The sequence below is a fragment of the Sciurus carolinensis genome, chromosome 9, assembly GCF_902686445.1.
Source record: "Sciurus carolinensis chromosome 9, mSciCar1.2, whole genome shotgun sequence".
Lineage (NCBI taxonomy): Eukaryota > Metazoa > Chordata > Mammalia > Rodentia > Sciuridae > Sciurus > Sciurus carolinensis.
Genome location: NC_062221.1, coordinates 133,386,193 through 133,405,970, shown reverse-complemented (window position 1 = coordinate 133,405,970; position 19,778 = coordinate 133,386,193). Strand labels below are relative to the sequence as shown.

The 19,778-nt window shown below is 37.7% G+C and overlaps 1 protein-coding gene across 3 annotated transcripts in view; it reads right to left on the bottom strand.

Annotated features, from left to right (window-relative positions):
* The window catches only part of Morc3 (MORC family CW-type zinc finger 3), a 38,794-nt gene that overhangs the window by 18,824 nt on the left and 192 nt on the right, over window positions 1-19,778 (bottom strand). For 2 of the 3 annotated variants that reach the window (XM_047565168.1, XM_047565169.1), the window contains exons 2-7: window positions 8,095-8,167; window positions 6,035-6,167; window positions 4,788-5,002; window positions 3,976-4,123; window positions 1,878-2,025; window positions 110-238 (exon numbers count right to left, since the gene is read on the bottom strand). In XM_047565168.1, the coding sequence (XP_047421124.1) occupies window positions 110-238; window positions 1,878-2,025; window positions 3,976-4,123; window positions 4,788-5,002; window positions 6,035-6,167; window positions 8,095-8,167 (846 nt within the window). The remainder of the gene's footprint in view (window positions 1-109; window positions 239-1,877; window positions 2,026-3,975; window positions 4,124-4,787; window positions 5,003-6,034; window positions 6,168-8,094; window positions 8,168-19,778) is intronic. The other variant, XM_047565170.1, reaches the window with a different exon arrangement.

Genomic DNA, 19,778 nt, shown 5'->3' with positions numbered 1-19,778 from the left:
GAAAGGAGAAGCTGGAGAATTAGAATCCCTACCAGCAAACAAAGGAAAGGGGGCAAAGGAGTATATGCTTGATTGACATATCTGAACAGCTTCCAAAAATAAAGGATACTAAAAATTTAGGTCGATAAACATCACGTTCGATGTAGGCAAGACTCTTCGAAACTAGCTGTGTCTTCACTTTCTGTCCACGTAAGATGATCTGCATTCTTGGCTTTAGATATAATATACTGCAGTAAGCCTGCAAAGAAACATAACAATGTTTCCTTTCCAAATAATTTATCTACAGATTTCTTCAACATTACTTTGGTATGGCTTTAAACAGAAAGTTATCACCTTGCCTTAAGAACAGACATACTAACATTTCAGTAAAATAATAAAGATTTTAGAGCTGGAGGTATATAACTCAATGGTAAACCATGTACTTTTTAATGACATATATAGATACCAATACTTTATTGAATGGAAAAACAAGAATACAAAACAGAAGGGTATGGTAACATTTTAACTTCTTAAAAATGTATACTGTACCAAGAACATTTTCTGACCTGTCAAGTACATACTGACATATCACTATACTAAAATTTAAAAAATCAAAAATAAATAAAAATGAGCAAACTCTAATACAATCCAGAGAACACAATATAAGCTTGACAAGTAAAAAATTATAAATAATGTACCAATACTTAAGCAGAACAGACAAGCACGGTACTTTTCAAAATTGAGCTGTGGTCAAAGTATGTTTTCATTTCTTAATACATGAATGTTGAGATACTTAAGAAATCTGACCCAACTTCAGACCTAAAACATGTCACAATAAGCTATTCTGAAACCTCTAACAGAAACCTCTGATGGAAATGCATAAGTAACTCAAAAAGAACATACCAAAGCTTCAACACAAACCTAACTGACCATTTCTTTTTTTCCCTAACTCCCAAGTTCAAAAGAAGAGATGTTTGTCATTTATAAAACACACTGATATCTTAAAATACTATACTTGTTGTGTATTTGAACCATATGCGCTGGTTGCCTCTGGATCTGCTTCACACTTGAGCAAGATTTTCTAAACAGCTAGGACATCCCACAGCAACACAGAACATCCCAAGTAATAGTACATATCAGCTACAGTAATTGCTAGGATTATAATTATATAACCATATAATTATAGTTACATAGTAAACATGTAAATGTCGAATTAATTCTCAGTTTGTAGTTACTCCATAATTTTAGCACATAAAATTTTAGCACAGAAAAATAGAGCAAAAACATTATCATGTCTTATACCAAGAAATTTAATACTTATTATATCAACATTATAAAATTGAGATTTTCATTTCTTCAATCTAAAAACATATCCATTTCTAGCATGATGCTTGCCTTACATGTGCTGGATTTTATCCCCAGCAATGAAACAAAAACAAACAAACAAAAAAAAGCCAAGCTAAGGTCAAATCTCAGAGATATTTATCATAAAACTACATTAACGTATAATCTCTTGTTCAGGAGGATAATTAAGGCGTAGTGAGTATTCTAGAGTATTATAAAAAATTGTTTTAAAACAATTTGGTATTTCGTGATGAAATAATCAAAATGGACATCATAAAATACGCTGATTCCAACAGTGCCAATTCAAAGAATCTAATAAATAAAAGAACTATTAAGCACTGTTAGATCTGATGATTTTGCAATTACAAGGTTTTCTAAGCACATGAAACAACCAGTGGATCAAAGAAAAGCTTATGTGTGTGTCAGTTCTTTCTGCAGTGCTTTCCTGCAGACATCACTGCTAGCCTTTATAGCAGAGATGGGCACCGTTAGTCTGCTCATAATTCCTTTACTCCATGACTTTCTCATTTCCACGAAGACAGCTGCATACATACCCTCAAGGAATAGTCACTCTCAGGGGCAATTTGGTCCATTCTTTCTTGCTTCTTGTACCCTTTCTTTCCCGTTGCCTCATCTAAATCCTCAGGAATTCTGATATCATATTTATCCTTTTCAAAATCAAACTCTGTTGCATTTTTGTAGCTGTAAAAATAATTTTCAGAAAGAAGCAAAATTTAACTTCATGACAAGATAAGCATCAAATATTACATCCTTAGGAAAAAAACAAAAATAAACCTACACCCAGTAGACTTTATGAGAGGACAGGTATAAAAGAAATGGAATTTAGAAGATTAGGGAAAACTCTACCACTCATGCATTGCTCGTGGCAATGTAAAATGACAGAACCTCTTTGGAAAACAGCCTGACAGTTTCTTTAAAAACTACAACTACAACTACCATCTTACCCAGCAAATTTAAAAAGAACTGTATTTCCACACAAACCTATACATGTATCTTTATAGCTTTATTTGTAATAGCACAAAACTATAAACAACTCAGGTATCCTGTAACAGGTGAGTGGTTAAACTCAATGTCCACTCAGTACAGTAAGAAAAGAAGCAAACTAATGATAGCTGGATATCCCTCCAGAGAATTGTTAGTGAAAAAAGTCAGAAGGTTTCACACTGCATGACTCCATTGATAAAATATTATATGAAATTAAAAAATTATGGAAAGGGGACAGAACAGAGGTTGCCAGTGATTAAGGAGGAAAGAAAATGTGGGTGTGACTATATAAAGGCAACATGAAGGATTCCTGTGATGATGAAAGTGTCCTCTATTTAGACTATATCAATGACAATATCCCGTCACTATCAACAGCACTACTGTATTATAGTTTTATATGATGTTACCATTAGGGGAAACTGGGTAGATGAGCCCTATTATTTCTTAGAACTGCACATGAGAATCTACAATGATCTCAAAATAGAAAGCTTAACTTTAAAAAAAAAAAAAAAAGAGAGAGAAGAAAGAAAGAAAAATAGGAAAAAAACCTCCAGGAGGGACAGGGAAGTAAAAGCAAGAAAAAGAAAAGAAAAGAAAAAGAAAATTCAAGAAGTCAGAAAAGCAGATTTTATTATTTATCCGCACCGCCACCACCAAAAAGCACACTTTTGGAGTGGGTAGTTACTGGGGATTGAACTCAGGGGTACTGGATCACTGAGCCACGTCCCTAGTCCTATTTTGTATTTTATTTAGAGACAGGGTCTCACTGAGTTGCTTAGTGCCTTGCTTTTGCTGAGGCTGGCTCTGAACTCTCAATCTTCCTGTCTCAGTCTCCCAAACTGCTGGGATTACAGGCCTGCGCCACTGTGCCCAGATCTTTTTCTTTTTTTCCTTTTTTTCCCCCCAGTACTGGGAACTGAACCTAGGTGCTCAGCTGAGTTATACCCCTAACCCTTTCTATTTTTTATTTCAAGACAGGGTCTTCCTGAGTTTGCTTAGGGTAACCTCAAACCTGTGATCCTCCTGCCTCAGCCTCTAAGAAGCTGGGAGTGTAGGCATGCACCACCATGCCTGGCTCAAAGCCCAAGTTTTGAAGTTCTTTAGGCTTACCGCTATCTGTGCTCTATTTCTAAGCTTCAGTGTATTTTAGATTTTGTCATGTAACAAACTGATCTTAAATTTAAAAGCTTTTATTTACAAATATTTTATCCTTGCATGGATAAAGAACTATAAAAGTTTAGCAACACACACAAAAAAATCTCATCTGTATTACTTTGCTTTTTAGCTGCTAGATAATGATTAGCTTTAACAGACAAAAATGGAAGATTTCTATAAGCTGGACTTGTTAATGGGACTTTTGTCTTTTTTTTTTTTTTTTCTTCATTTTTTTGAGAAGAGAGGCAGAATGATTGAGAATAGAGTGCTAATGGAGACTGAATAGCAGGAACAGGAATTCTTTTCTAGTATTTCAAATTGAAGCCACAGTGATTTCAATAAAATATCCTGGGAAAAGAAAAATCATTAACTATACCAAAAAATTACCTCTCCATGTATTTCCTCATAATAATGGATAAACACAATGAAACCAACCCTATACATGTACTTTACTACCCAAATGGTCATCAACTAGCTGGGATCTACATTTACCTTCTAAGATTCCAAATGATGATCCTTGTCCCCTTCTTACCCATAATGGCATCAAGTTCTGCCAGTAATTTCTGTTCCGTAGAAAACAGAGAATGTTCCAGAATTGCAGCAAGGCTGGCTTTTGATTCTGCCAAATTAATCATCTGACGTATATCCTTAGTTAAAGACTGAAATCACCAACATGCTTTTCACAAATATAGTATGCAAATTAACTTTAATAAATAGCAGAAAAACTATTTTCTAAGTATTTTCTAAGTTTTAAAATGGCAGTCTGATTTCAAATGAATACCAGAAAGGATTAAAAAAAAAAAAAAGGCAGTTTATTAATATTATTAACTAATTTAATGCCTTCCAATATTTCAAAGTGTCAGAAGAATTTTCCTAAAGTTATCTTGCTTTTCATGGTCATTAGCAAATTTTTCAATAGGGCCACAAAGTCCTTATTAATCCCTAATAAGCCTAAAATAAAACAAACAGCTATGGAAAAGTTGTTCATTTCTTTTTATGGTGCTAGGGATCAAACCCAGGGTCTCACTCATGCTTGGTACACAATAACCACTAAGCTACACCTCCAGTCCTTGAAAATAATTTAACACTAAATGCAACTCCCTTACATTCAGGATTTCTGTAGCACAATTCCAACAAAGAGAACAAATCCCGAGTTTCAGGTGTAAGGTAAAGGTAGTGGACAGACAAAAGCTGGAATAGGTGTGATTAAAAAGGAAGAATTTGGAGAAATGCAAAAGGGTAGAATGCTTCCCAAAATTCTTTTGAGTTTTGCCACAGCTTCTATTTCAAAATCAAAAGGATATGGTGCTTGTTGAATGCCACTATTGGAACAACAACATGTTCTGCTTTTATGACTTCCAAGTAGGTCTGAGACAAGAAGCCCACACTCATGGTTTCTCCATTTTTGGTAAAAACGATGGCATCTTTACCCAAACGCATAGAACCTGACTTGAAGCCATTCCCATACAATCCAACTGGGACATGACCATTCATGGTGACTTTGTCACTGAAGCCAAAGCTAAAAGAAAAAAAAAGATTTAAAAAATAAACAATCATAATCTTCAATTTTTAAAAATTCAACAAGGGTAATACCAAGTAAAAAAGCCTGGGTACAAATGCTGGCCTCACCCTTCCTGGCTGTATCATCTTGGGTAAATTACTTTAAATCTATCTTGATGTGTTTTCCCATCTCTGAAACAAAGGAAACCAAATCTACATCACAGGGGTGTAAGAATCACAGGTATTAACACAGGAGCTCACTGGTGGCACATCCTGGCCAATTAATTGGCCAAGTTATAATCTGGGCTCCTGGGACCTTGAGATTTTACCCCATGAATCTCTTTCTGTAAGTGTTAATGAATGACTCCCTTGTTCTCAGCAAGCCTACTGTGATTTGATTAATGATGGGATCAACTAAACCTTTTGGCAGCACGACATTTAAGGGATAATAGAAGGCCTATGCTTCTAAATTGTTCTTCTACCCTGTACCTGTACTACATTCTCAGTTTCCATTTCAGATACATTTGATTCACACTGACATCCTATTCTCTGACCCTACGGCCCAAGACCTTATGACTATTTTATGTTGCATTTTCATTCTCTCAACCTCTTTAAAGTTAGCTCCCCACAGTTAAGTTTTAATAGAAATATGATTTAAAACTAACATACACTAAAGTATAAATAGCTAATATCAAGGTGCTACAACTCCAAAGTAATGGTGGAATTTCAGTTAAGTCAGATATGGGGAAGGGTCAGTGAGAAGAGTAGGGATTGCCTAATAATCTACCTATGTAGAAAATGATGGTCAGACTCTTAGATAATCACTCACACTGTGTGTATGGAATTTAATGTTTAAAAACCCAAAACAAAGTACAAAAAGTATGACACATAAAACTCTGTAACTGGGCTGGGGAGATAGCTCAGTCAGTAAAGTGCTTGCCTTGCAAACACAAGGCCCTGGGTTCAATCTCCAGCACCGCAAAAAAAAAAAAAAGAACTCTGTAACTACTTAAAGTCTTGATTTTCAGATGTGTGGCACATTTTTACATACCTCAGCATTTTGTGTAACTTATCTGATGTCATACCATTCCCATTATCAGTGAATGTCAAGCATATATAGTCATTTATCACTGTTTTGTCAATCCATATCTGTTTAGCATTCACATCAGGATCATAAGCATTATCTGGGACACAAAAGGTTTTGAGAAATTTTGAGTTTGCAATTTAAAGAACAATTAGAACAATCCTTTAACAAGGAACAGATTGCCACATTTAGGATTACTTTAAAAGCTACAATTTTTAGGAATTCACAAGGTTTGGAAACAGGAAATCGCATTCCTTGTCTACTGCAGAATTCACCCTTTCTAAATGCTTTCATATTAAGTATAGAGCAAAGACTGGTACCTGCCACATTAAATTAGTGTAAAAAAAAACCAATGAACACAGAGATGATTAAGAGAAGGACAGGGAAACGGAGTTTCTGAGTGTCAACTAGCACTATGAATTGACATGGAAGGTACATAATAGTTATTAAACAAAGGAAAAGGCAGTTTCATTTTCTGCTAAGCTACATATACAGATAGTAAATTCACCCTCTACAAATTTCTACAGTTCTGGCCCTTGTCAGTTTAACCAAAGTTTCTTGGGTCTTTAATTTCTATTACTGTATATTTAACATCCTTGTTTGGCATACTCATTTCTCTCAGACTATGTAAGTATAAAGGAATATATTTAAAAACAAGATTTTTTAAATGGTACCAGTAATTAAATCAACTTTCAATTCATCTAAATATTCCTTAACTAACCAAAATATATTTTGCAGATTTTAAGTATTGATTCTCAATTATCTGCCTACAAATAAATAATCTTTTTATTCTCAACCCCTTCCAGAGAGTATTTCATTAAAAATTTAAAATCGGGTACACTATGAACAGTGCCATGAAGGTCATGGGTAGCTGGGTGCCATAAAAATAATAATAGCTACAATGTTATAGCAAATCAACTCCAGGCTTTAGGGGTAAAAAAAATTCACCTGAATACACGTGTTAGTTGGAATACTTGAAAAAGCCTAACTATAACAAAGAAAAGAAGAGTGCTTGTGCAAAAATTCCTTCTTTTCCATGTACATCTAAGACAGGACCCTTTCTTGATAAAGAATTTAAGTACAGGGACTGGGGTTGTGGCGCAGTGGTAGAGTACATGCCTAGCACGTATGAGGCACTGAGTTCAATCTCAGTACCACATAAAAATAAATAAATAAAAGTATTGTGCCCAACTAAAAAAAACTTTAAAAAAAAAAAAGAGGAATTTAAGTATACCTAAGAATAAAATGTCCCTTTACTATGTTTTTAAAACATAAACCAAAATTCTAAAAAATATTCTTCTGCATGATTCATGAATCCATAATACAAATCTGACCACAACCCTGCCTTTTTTTTCATGTTCATTACAACACTATTAAAATAAAATCCTAGCTGGGTGTGGTGGCTCATGCCTATAATCCCAGTGACTAGGGAGGCTGAGGCAGACTACAGGTGCCAGGCCAGTCTCAAACTTAGTGAGACCCTGTCTCCAAACAAAAATAGAGGGCGAGAATGCAGCTTAGGGGTAGAGTGCTTGCTTAGCATGTACAAGGTTCTGGGCTGGAGTCCCAATACAGCAAAAAATAAATAAAAAAATAATAACCCTAAACCCTGTTCATCCTATCTTTCAGATGAAGCAAGTATTATCATAAATCTAACATACTAATCCTAACACAAGAAAAACAAATCCATTCCATATATTATACAATTGCACCACCGAAAAGCATAATCCTCATTTTTAACTTTCATTATAAGAATAAAAATGTTTCCAAAATAAATGCTTTATAAACTTAGCAAATTAAATCTTAAATGTTATGAAATACTTGTATAATAATTATATATAAGGTAAGTTAAACATTGATTTTGACATCCTGTTGCATAATTGTTATGTTGTGCTAGGTAGGCCTTACCACTAATGTTATTATTCAAGATAGAATTTTTTGAAGTACACTTATATATTATTGTTCAATAAAGTTTTAAAACTATAATTGCAAGCAACAGATAATATATGAAATATCGATTTACATACCTATTAATTCAGCAACTGCACTGAATGGCCAAGTATGACTAGTAGAATTTGTATGTAAAAACTTCGGGCAAAGCTGAAACAAACCAATGATTTATGTAAATTAATTTAGGTATTAGTTTTGAGAACAAAAGCTAATATAATTTACTGAGGTTGAACAAAAATGTCTTAGCTCCAGAATAAATCTGAAAGATACAACATAAGATTCCTGGAAGGGAAGGCTGAAAACCAACTGAACAAGTTACACATCAAGACTTGTTTCAAAACCCTTGCCTTTTTGTATGTATAGTGGTCCAATCCCCAAGTTACCTACCCTGCAAGACCTACCTTAAAAATGACTCAGCCAAGGTCCAAAATCCTATAAACATCTTAATCTTCCTACTCTGAAACACAACTTTGTGTGTGTGTGTGTGTGTGTGTGTGTGTGTGTGTGTTGGGGGGGGGGTTCTCCTTAGTGCGGGTTTAATTAATTATTAGCTTGCTTCATCAACAGGCTTTTCTAATGGTCTCTTGGACAGTCACTAGTGGACCCTTTGACTTGATTATATGACATACTCTAAGTTCATGACAATAACGTGGCAATGGCACAGTATGCACCTATGAACTCTTCAAACAATGTCAAACATTAGTTCCAATGCAACAAACCATTCTTATTATTCTTATTTCTAAGGATTTTAAGTTTGATTTTACTCACAGTAATAGAGTATGGAAGAATATGCCAATTAACCTCCTGTAAGGGAACTCTTAATTTCCTGAATGATGTAGACAGCAAATGTGTAACACTGTACATACAGTTTTAAAAGGTTGAGGGTTGAAAATTTCACTATGTAGAGAATTTCCATGCAGTCCTTTCTGTGTTCATTTTGACAAATTCACTCATATTTAAAGAAGAAAAACAAAAATAGGGCCACTGGGGTCTACAAACTAGATTAGATCTAAATCAAGTCAAGGACATTTACAATGCTCAGTTGCTGCCACCAGGTGTCAGAAAGAGGTCTCTTTCTCCTTTGTCCACACTTGCTTTTTTAGACAATCCACCAAGTCCTCAGTACCATTCATTATGCTAAAGTACTACGAATTTGAGAAATCATGTCCTGTAGAAGACTGCTCTTCAAATTAGAAAATATGCACTTTGGATCTTCTATGGCATATATTTATGAATTATGTAGTATATGTAATTAAGACCTTCTCAAGTATAATACCACAAGTTTCTAAAGACAATCAATTTCCAGATTTATATCTTGTACCAGAAGTTTTTTCTCAAATTAATCTACATGATAACACGCCAGTGCTTAGCCATCAGGAAGATCTTCCAGTCCCAACTTCTACCATTTATGTAAGAATGGAACAACCTTCAACCATTCTAAATTTTAACCTGAGGCATGGCCTTAGGGTGTAAAACTTCTGAATACCAAACAAGGAGAAAAAGACAGTTCAACCACCACAGCCCTTCTGTCTCTGCTCCATTTCATACATTTGTAAGGGGTGAAGTCTAGAGTTAGAAAAGGGATATTCTGGTCTATGCTACAATACTAAGAATTTAAATGTAAGATAAGAGTTTTGTAATGGTAGGAATGTCAATTTTCATTTAATTTCTTCATTGTCTATACTGATCCCAAATTGACAAGGTACATAATTTTTTTTCTTTCTTTCCCACATAATTCTTAAGAGATTCATAAGATCAAAGAGGATGAAAGTAAAAAATGAAGAATTCTCAACAGTAGGTTTTTGGGTATTTAAACTTAAGCAATTATTTCCAGCTCGTCTAAATGCTGTGTGTCTTTAGCTGGAAAGAAAACAACTCTGAAATAGCCAAGGTAGTGTAACACACACACAAACCAAACACAACAGAAGCACACTGACTATGAGGTACACTTACTAAACTCTGTCCCTCAAGTTTTGTCTTCTGTACAACTGAAGATAATAATAATAATAATAATATTTCATCAGGTTCCTAAGAAAATTACATGAATTAAATATTTGTTCAAAAATATATGTGCTTAGAAGAATGCCTAGAAGACAACAAATATTGCAAGTATGTTTAAAAAATATCCCTTTAGAAAGGGAAGGTACTAGCAAGGTGTGGTGGTGTACACCTGTAATCCCACCAGCTCAGAAGGCTGAAGGAGGATCACAAGTTCAAAGCGAGCCTCTGTCTCCAAATAAAAAATTTTTTAAAGGGCTGAGGATGTGACTCAATAGTTAAGTGCCTCTGGGTTCAATCCCTGATACCAAGAAAAAGAAGAAAGAAAGAGAAGGTGCTAGGGAATGAGAGTGATCAAATTGTGTTATGCACATGTACAAGTATGGCATAATGAATCCTACTATTATGTATAATTATAATATACCAATAAAAACATAGCCCTTTAAAGAAAGAACTGAGCTCATATAAAGTAAGGAAAATATGGAGATGTAACTCAATGGTAAGAGTGCTTGCTTAGCAAGCATCAAGCCCTGGGTTTGATTCCCAGCACCACAAAATAATAGGGGATATTCTCAAGGATCTAAGGTAAAGAAGGAACTAAAAAACAAAATCAGATTTGAAGGGAAATGCACTTGAGATGAGAGTGGTGGTATTTAATTGGACATACAAAGGTTGGGGGGGGGTTGTCGGTGTTTTGGAGGATTCTCTTAGTTTTGTTGTTGTTTTATTACTGGGGATTGAAACCAGAGGGAGCTTTGCCACTGAGGTACATCCCTAGCATTATTGTGATTTGAGACAGGGTCTAAGTTTCTTAGGGCCTCTGCTAAGCTGCTGAGGCTGGTCTCGAATTTGCCATCCTCCTACCTCAGGCCTCCAAAGTCACTGGGATTACAGGTGTGCACCACAATGACTGGTTTTAAAACCATTATAATGTTTTGGTTTTAATGGTAACTCAGGGATAGGCAATTTGGCAAAAGAGAGGCATGCAGTTACTTGGAAGTATGTGGTTCCCCTTTATCCCAAAAAAGTGGTAGACTTGAAGTACAAGGATCATCTACCTAATAGGAAGCCTTTGTTCTGGGCTCTAGATCCAAAAGGCAAAAAATCCATACTGACAGAAAAGAGGCACCCCAGTTAAGCATCTCAATTACATGACCTACGGAACCACTGTGGAGGCACAGCTTCAACCAGATAGCACTGGATTCCCCTAGGGGATTATTTTGAAGACATAATCCATAACAAAACAGTTAAGTAAACAATCCACTAGGAGAAAATGTTAGCAAACAAGACCCAGTACACACCTCCCACCAGAACACCAGGCAAAAGAAATATCAACCTACAAAACAGACATCTTTGCACACACTCAAGTGAGATGTTATGAAGTATAGTAACACATTTTCAAATATAAAACATGGAAACCTAAACACACGAAGTGTGTACCTGTCTCCTCCTGAAATTGCTCTAAAATGAACAAAGAAAAAAAGGAATAACTCCCCACCAAAAAAAAAAAAAGAATTAGAGAAGTGATGGGAAACGGAAGACAGAGTAGTCGTATGGAAATTGGAAAGCAGACAACATAACTGATAACAGCCTAGAAAAAGAAAAATCCAAAGCCTGAAGGAGACAGGAAAGCCCAGAAGAACCATATCAGGAACCTTAGTGGAACCCCAGTAATTAAAAGTTTCATGCTCTTAAGTCAAAGGTACCACACTATATGAAAACAAGACACATTAAAAATCTTTAAAGGAAGCAATTAAGTTATAACAGAAAATACACCAGATCCTTCAACACACTGAGTAGCTTTGAAACTGCGCTAAGTAATCCTATACAAGACTGGAGGTCTGTTCTCTGAATTCCAGGAACAACTGAAAACTGGTGAACTAAGATCAAGAAAGCAAGTTGGTCTGGGAATATAGTTCAGTTGGTAGAGTGCTTGCCTAGCAAGCAGAGACCCTGGGTTCAATCCCCAGCACCGCCAAAAAAAAAAAAAAAAAAAAGAGTCCACATGTAAAGCTTCAAGTATATGGTGTCAAGATCATTCAATGGGAGAAAGGCTAGTCTTCAACATAAGATCCTGGGGAAACTGGATATGCACGTTATCTTATAACATACAAAAATTAGGTTAAAATGATTCAAAGAGCTCAAGCGATAAACTTTTAGGACAGAGCAGAGAAGAAAAGCTTCATGACATCTGATATGAGAATGATTTCTTGGATATAACTATATATGTGTACTGAACTATATCAAATTTTTAAATTACATATCAAAAGACACAATAGAGTGAAAAGGCTATTAACAGAAAGGGAAAAACTTTGCAAATCAAATATCTGACAAGGGATTAATATCCTGAATACATAAAGAACTCCTACAATTTAACAACAGAAAAAACAAACTGGATTTAAAATATGGGCAAAGGATTTGAATAGTCATTTCTCCAAGGTATATAAATGGCCACTAAACAAAACACATGAAAAGATGTTCAACATCATTAACTATTAGGGAAATATAAATCAAAACCAAAGTAAGGGGCTGGGTTTATAGTTCAGTTTAAGGCACTGGGTTTGATTCTCAGCACCACATATAAACAAAGGTCCATCAACATCTAAAAGAACCAAAAAGGGGCTGGGTTGTGGCTCAGAGGAAGAGTTCTCACCTAGCACGTGAGCCACTGGGTTCAACCCTCAGCACCCCATAAAAATAAATAAATAAAATAAAGGTATTGTATCCATCTACAACTAAAAAATGTTTAACAAAAACCAGTCAGATGCTACCTCACTCATTAGATTGGCTACTTAAAACAACAACAACAACAACAACAACAAAACAGAAAATAACAAGTGCTGTCAAGGATATAGAGAAACTGAGCCACATAGTAAGACTCCATCTCAAAAATAATAAATAGGATTAAAAAAATGAAATCATCATTTGGTCTAGCAATACTATTTCTAGATTTAGACCCAAAGGAACTGAAAGAGGTATCTGTGTTTCCAAATTAAAAGAGCTTTATTCACAAAAAACCAAATGGTAGTAACAACCCAGATGCCCATTAATGGATTAAAAATAAATAAAATGTGGGGTTTTAGGGAAAAAAAACATTTTTCTATACTCTCCCAACAGTTCTGACACCAAATGTGTGGATTGTTCTGACACCAGCAACCAATTCTCCAATTCTGTGGATATTACTTGGGTGTCCAATGACTCAATTAATTCTAACACTCAATACCTGGAGCTAATACAAACACAAGTTAAGGGCTTAGTCCCACAGGACAGACCCCACTTCAGATGCCAATTTTAAGTCCAGATCTCCTATATTTCGGTCAGGTTGGGGGTTCACACATCCCCACCTATTTGATAATTGGTTAAAACAACTCAAAGAAATAATTATGTTTATCGGTTCATTGTAAAAGATAAAACAAAAAAAAAAAAAAAAAAAAAAAAAGAGAGATGAAGAGCCAGGTGAAAAACACACTGGGCAAGGTATGGGGAAGGAGACAGAAGTCACCAGGACCTCTATGGATGCACCACCACCTTTCCAGTAAACTCCATGTGTTCACTTGCCCCTGAAGCTCTCCAAACCCCATCCATCATTTAGGACTTTTATGGACGTTCCATCAGGCAGGCATAGTTCACTAACTCAATTTCCAATCCCTCTTCCCTCCTTAGAACTACAGGGGGAGGTTAAGGACAAAAATTCCATCTTTTTATTTACCTCTTTTTTTGCAGTACTAGAGGTCAAACCCAGGGGTCTCACATGTGCTAGGCAAGCGGCCCCCCACCCCTTTTAAAAATTTTGAGATAAAAGTCTAAATGGCCCACACTGGCTTTAAACCTGCAATTCTACTTGCCTCAGCCTCCTGAGTAGCTGGGATTACAGGCAGGCGCCAAGCTCTGCATTATTTAAGTACTTCTACAGATCTCACTTACTATGCCAATAGGATAAAAATAATTGCGGGTTACATCTGTGACAATTACACACATAGATTTGCCCCTTACCAACCATCTGGAATTTGCCCCTTATTATGTGAGAAAGTCTCTGATATTATTTTTTTACAACAGGGCAGACTATTGTCCTATCTCAGTGGCCTTGTCTTGGTGATTTTTGCTTTGTCTGGCTCCAGCTTCTTGGCATTTCTGCTGACCACACAACCCCAGAAGGCTGAGCTGACTTTTCAGCCTGCCATCTCCTGGTGTATCTCACTCCCATAGCCTTGAAGACTGGTGCACTTTCTAACTCCTAATTTTCTGGTATGGCTGTTAACCCCATAAGACTAAGAGCTAGCTTGGTCATCTTACTTCCCCTGAGAAGTTTTAATCCTAAGGATCCCTGTTTTTTCTGGGAGTCTCTGACTGTTTCAAAACCAAACAGCATGTGAGCAAAGCAACAACTTGATACTCCTACCTCCTGTCTCATGCCAAGCTACCAGAATAGCTAGCAGCCAGGATTATACATGTCATGGCAGATGACTAGGTGTAGAACTCCTCTCTAGAAGTTATTTCTAAAAGTTTTATTTGGTTCTTTTATAAGTCTACCTAGCCCTTCTAGATAGCATCTCTCTCTCTTTTTTTTTTTTTTTTGCCTTTATTTAAAATGTATTTTTATTTGAAAAATAATTGTAAATTCACCTGCAATTGTAAGAAATAACAGATCCCATTTATCTTTTCCCATCCTACCCAATGGTAACATCTTACAAAAATATTATGACCTAATAGCATCTCATTTTTGTTGTTCTCATTTTTTAAAAAATTAAATATTTTTGGTTGTTTTAAACATACGTGTTTTATGGTCTAACACTTCCCATTCTTTAGGGTCTACCACATACTTAGGTACGGTGGTCCCAATAAAATGGCTCCTTCCTACTTGATGGCTTCCTCCCAATGGTGAAGCCCATCAAAAGACCAGCCTTACTCACGCATGAACATCTTCTAGTCAGCTTTTAGTATCTCACTTGAATATGTGAGCAGAAGTCTAACTATCTCCAGAAATACACAGGAAAAGAAACACACACACACAAAGACAATGCAGTGTGCAATAGAAAACCTCTAAAACATTATGGTTAATATACCCAGCAAGGGCTGGGATTGTGGCTCAGTGGTAGAGCGCACGCCTAGCATGCATAAGGCCCTGGGTTCGATCCTCAGCACATGAAAATAAAACAAAGGTAATGTGTCCACCTACAATTTAAAAAAAAAAAAATTAATATATATATATATGTACCCCAGCAATAGGCTAGGCATGGTGGCACATACCTGTAATCCCAGCAACTCAGGAGGCTGAAGTAGGAGGATCACAAGTTTGAGACCATCCATCCTCAGCAATTTAGTGAGGCCCTAAGCAACTTAATGAGACCCTGTCTCAAAATAAAATTTAAAAGGGTTGGAGGTGTGACTCAGTGGTAAAGCACCCTGAGCTTAATCCCTGGTATCAAAAAAAGTTTGGTGACATCCAGTTATCTATCAATCAGAATCTGAACCCAGGAGGGCAGGCTCCAAAGCCTATGTTATCAGTCACTAAACTGTAGTGTTTGCAAAGTAGTAAATCCCAAAAGAAAAAATATTCGGGATGGGGAGACAGAAAAAGAAGGAATTTCCAGGCAAAAATGTTAAAGGGAAATCCCCAACAATGACTCTCAACTTGAAACTGGAACTTAAAGAGGCCTTTGCCTAAAAAGTACTCTTCACTTGGGCCTGCAGATGCCCATGTGTAACTAAAAGCAGAATAAGACTGGCATCTCTGACTTCATTTTTTATCAGTCTCCTTAATAATCTTAAATTTTAGGAAGACAGATTTCCACTCAACTCTCCATTTAGGCATGCTAATGACTTAAGAAGCAGATCTCAAAACCAGTAATTCAAAATTTATTAGCACTAAATTTACCTAACCCATCTCATCCTGCTTTAAGACTGAGGATACCAAATCAGGCACAGTGGTCCATGCCTGTAATACCAGTGGCTCAGGAGGCTGAGGCAGGAGGATTGAGTTCAAAGCCAGCCTCACCAAAAGCGAGGTACTAAGCAACTCAGTGAGACCCTGTCTAAATAAAATACAAAATAGGGCTGGGGATGTAGCTCAGTGGTTAAGTGTCCCTGAGTTCAATCCCTGGTACAAAAAAAAAAAAAAAAAAAAAAGACTGAGGCTACCAAAGTGGGAATAACTAAGATATGTGCAACATTTGCAGGAACATTCCTCTGCCAGTTTTCACTACACCCTGTTCCATATCCCCTAGAGCATGCCTAGAAATGTCTAGTCCCTGGGAGCCTTTCAGGCAGATCACCCCGTGTTGAGGGCTCAATAAGCAGGAGCAATCATCTCATAGGTACCAAAATGAACCCTCTCCAGGACAGGTCTGATAAAAATCCTACAAAGCAAACAGAGATTGCCCCTGAACAAGGGCAATTTCCTTGACAAAGATAAGACTGTGTGGGCGGGCCATATAGCCCAACTAGTAGAGTGCCTGCCTCTCATGCTAGAGGCCTGGGTTGGAGTCCCCAGCACTGTGGGAATGTGGAAATAAGGAAAAGATAAGACTGTGTGACCAGAACTGAGATAAGGATCAATCAGATCACAGTTTGACCAAGACTACTTAATTATGCAACACCTCTTGTCTGCCCCAATTCCTCCTCAATTTAAACCTAAAGCTCATGTCAGAACTTCTGAAACCAAGGTGAAGGACACCTGACATCCCTTGTCCTCTGGATGTAGTTATATTGATTAAATTCCTTTCCCACTTCACAATTACTTCTCCCATTTGCCCAGTCCTGCTTTGTTGGAATCCTTAGAGTTGGGCCTCTAACAAACTGACAAAATATTGTGTGTATCTGAAAACATCAGGAAAAGCTTTCCCAGTTCCTTTGAAAATCATCTAGTGATCATCCAGAGAAACAAAGCAAACAAAATATGTTAATTATTAATTTCAGGGAAAATAAGCTGTATAGAAAACAAAATGCAATTATAGTACACTGATTGGCCCATGAAAATAAAATTAAGAGTAAGAAAAAAACATATTAATAATCCAAACCCATCCAAAAGTGACACATGCACTGGGAAAAGAGAAGGCAGTGAAGAGTGTGCTCGTATGGGCTAGATCCAGAGCAGGGTTTCTGAAAGGAGTGGGGAATCAACAACAGAGAAAAGTTATAAGCATTTTACTTAGAAATGCAAGAAGGAAAAAAAAGCAAACATTCAAAGTTTTGTCACTTTACATTCCATCCGGGAATCTCAGACTTCCAAATAATTTTAATTAATATGTAGTGGGCTGTGGGTTTAGCTCAGCATTAACAGCATTTGCATAAGATGCCCAGGGTCCTGCGTTCCAGCCCCAGCATAGCAGAGAGTGAGTGTGTCAGTTTCCTGACTAAAATTTGCTAAAGTTCACTCAAAGGGTGAACTTTAAGCCTTAAATTCTATGACTTTTGACAAATGCAAAAAGCTCATTAATTTTTAGACCCTCTCCTAATGGAAGCACCTGACAGCTGTAGGCAAAATAAATGTGCATGGTTGTGCTCCAATAAAAATATGGAAACTGAAAATTGTACTTCACATAATTTTCATGTCACAAAATATTCTTTTTTTTCCCAACCATTTACAAATGAATAAATCGTTCTTATCTCACATGCTATAGAAAACAGGTGCTAGGCTGATTTGGTCCACAAGTTGTAGTTTACTAATTCCTGTTCTAAAGCAAAAGCAAAGACTGGTGGAGATACTGTCCAGAAGCTGCAGATGGGAAATCTCTGTCAATTAGCTCATATTACCCACAAAAGAAAGACCCAGCACAAAGACAGCTGTTGCATGGAGCGAGCCAGCTAACAAAACTGGTTTCTTTTTTTTTTTTTTTTTGCGGTGCTGGGAATCGAACCCAGGGTCTTACCAACTAAGCTATCTCCCCGGTCCCCAAAACTGGTTTCTTGAAGACTGTTTTTTGTTTTGTGTTGTGGCCACTGGGCATGGAACTCAGGGCTTCAAGCATGCTAGCCAAAGTACAATTTAAACAGTTTTCCCTTGACTGCTTATTTCTCATTTAAATCTTTGGGGTTTGGGGTATAACTGGGAACTGAACCCAGGGGCATTCTACCACTTGAGCTATATCCCCCATCCTTTCTATTTTAAGATAGGATCTTGCTAAATTGCCCAAACTGGTCTCAAACTTACAATCCTCCTGCTTCAGCTTCCAGAATAGCTGGGATTAACAGGACAGTGCCACACCAGAATTCCCACTTCAATCTTTTTTTTTTTTTAAGTTGTACATGGACACAATACCTTTATTTATTTATTTATATGTGGTGCTGAGTATTGAACCCAGTTCCCCAAACATGCTAGTCAAGGGCTCCACCACTGAGCCACAACCCCAGCCACCCACTTCAATCTTAAAGAGGCAGAGATAGCAAGTGCAAGGAGGTTGCAAAGGTAAAACCAAAACACAGAACCAGTTAAAAAAAAAAAAAAAAAAAAAAACTCACTCCAGTACAGGTTTCTGAACTGTGACCCAAGCTGGAAGCATCCTTCTGCGAGACTTTAAAAAAAAAAAACAAAAAAACAAAAAAACTGCCTTTTGATACAGGGTGTCCTAAAGTTGCTGAGGACCTCACTAAATTGCTGTGGCTGGCCTCAAACTTGTGATCCTCCCATCTCAGCCTCAGAATTGCTGGGATTACAGACTTGCGCCACCACGCCCACTTAAAAATAGAAATTTCATTTTTATTTATTATTTCTGGTGCTAGGGACTGAATCTAGGGCCTCACACAACCCCGCAGTTCTAAACAGGCATTTTTAAACCAGATGTGATCAGACTCCTATCTGAAGCCAACGAAAACGTTAGACTGCCCAGATGCGCACAGGTGATAAAAGCAATTAATAAAGTTTAAAAGCAGTAGTAAGAATAAAGCTCCTCTCTATACTCCAACTACTACAGCCCATCTCATTCAATAAACCAGTTACGTAACCAAAGGACCTTTTTCCGGAATGTGTAAACAACTCTCACAAATCAATAAAGATCCCGCCCTCAACTCAAGAAAAAGGAAATTAGAAAAATGGGCAAACCATTTGAACAGGCAGTTCAAAACGAAAATAATGCGAAAAATGATCAACTTCACAAATCATCAAGGAAATGAAAGTCAGATTTTTTTTTTTTACACACCAGTTTGGGAAAGTGTTAAACTGGGATTCCAGAGTCAGGTTAAATGAATGAAACGAGGGGCAGACGGTGCAGCTCCCGGTACCCGTGGGCACCTTTTTGCCTGAGGACGCCAACGGTGCCAACAGAATAAACTTTTTCTGGATAACCAGGTGAGGACGCCACACCCACATTTTCAGAACGTGAAATTCCAAGTCAGGGTGACCGCTCCCTGAGGTCTGAGACAGGAGGAATGCCTGGAGGATTTCCAACCCAAGCACACGCCACCGAAGGGCAGAGGGGAGCCGGGTGACCGGAGCCGGCGCCCCGGGGCCAGGAAGGCGCAGGACCCGCACCGGCCCCGGCTGGGCCCGGCGTCCCGCCCGCCGACCGCGCTCCCGCCCCGCCGCCGGGAAGGGGCCTCGCCCTCCGACGACAGCTGCGAGGCGGCGGGGACCGCGCCGAGAGGAGGGGCCGCGAGGGCAAATCGAAAGCCCGCGCGGAGGCCAGGCGCGGAGGCAAGGGACGCAGCCCCGCCCGCCCGCGAGCCACTCGGCGGACAGCGAGATGGCGACCCCTCCCCGACCCACCGCGGCCCCGGCCGCCGCGCCGGGCCCTCGAGTCGCCACCGCCCACTGCGGCCCCCCCGCGCC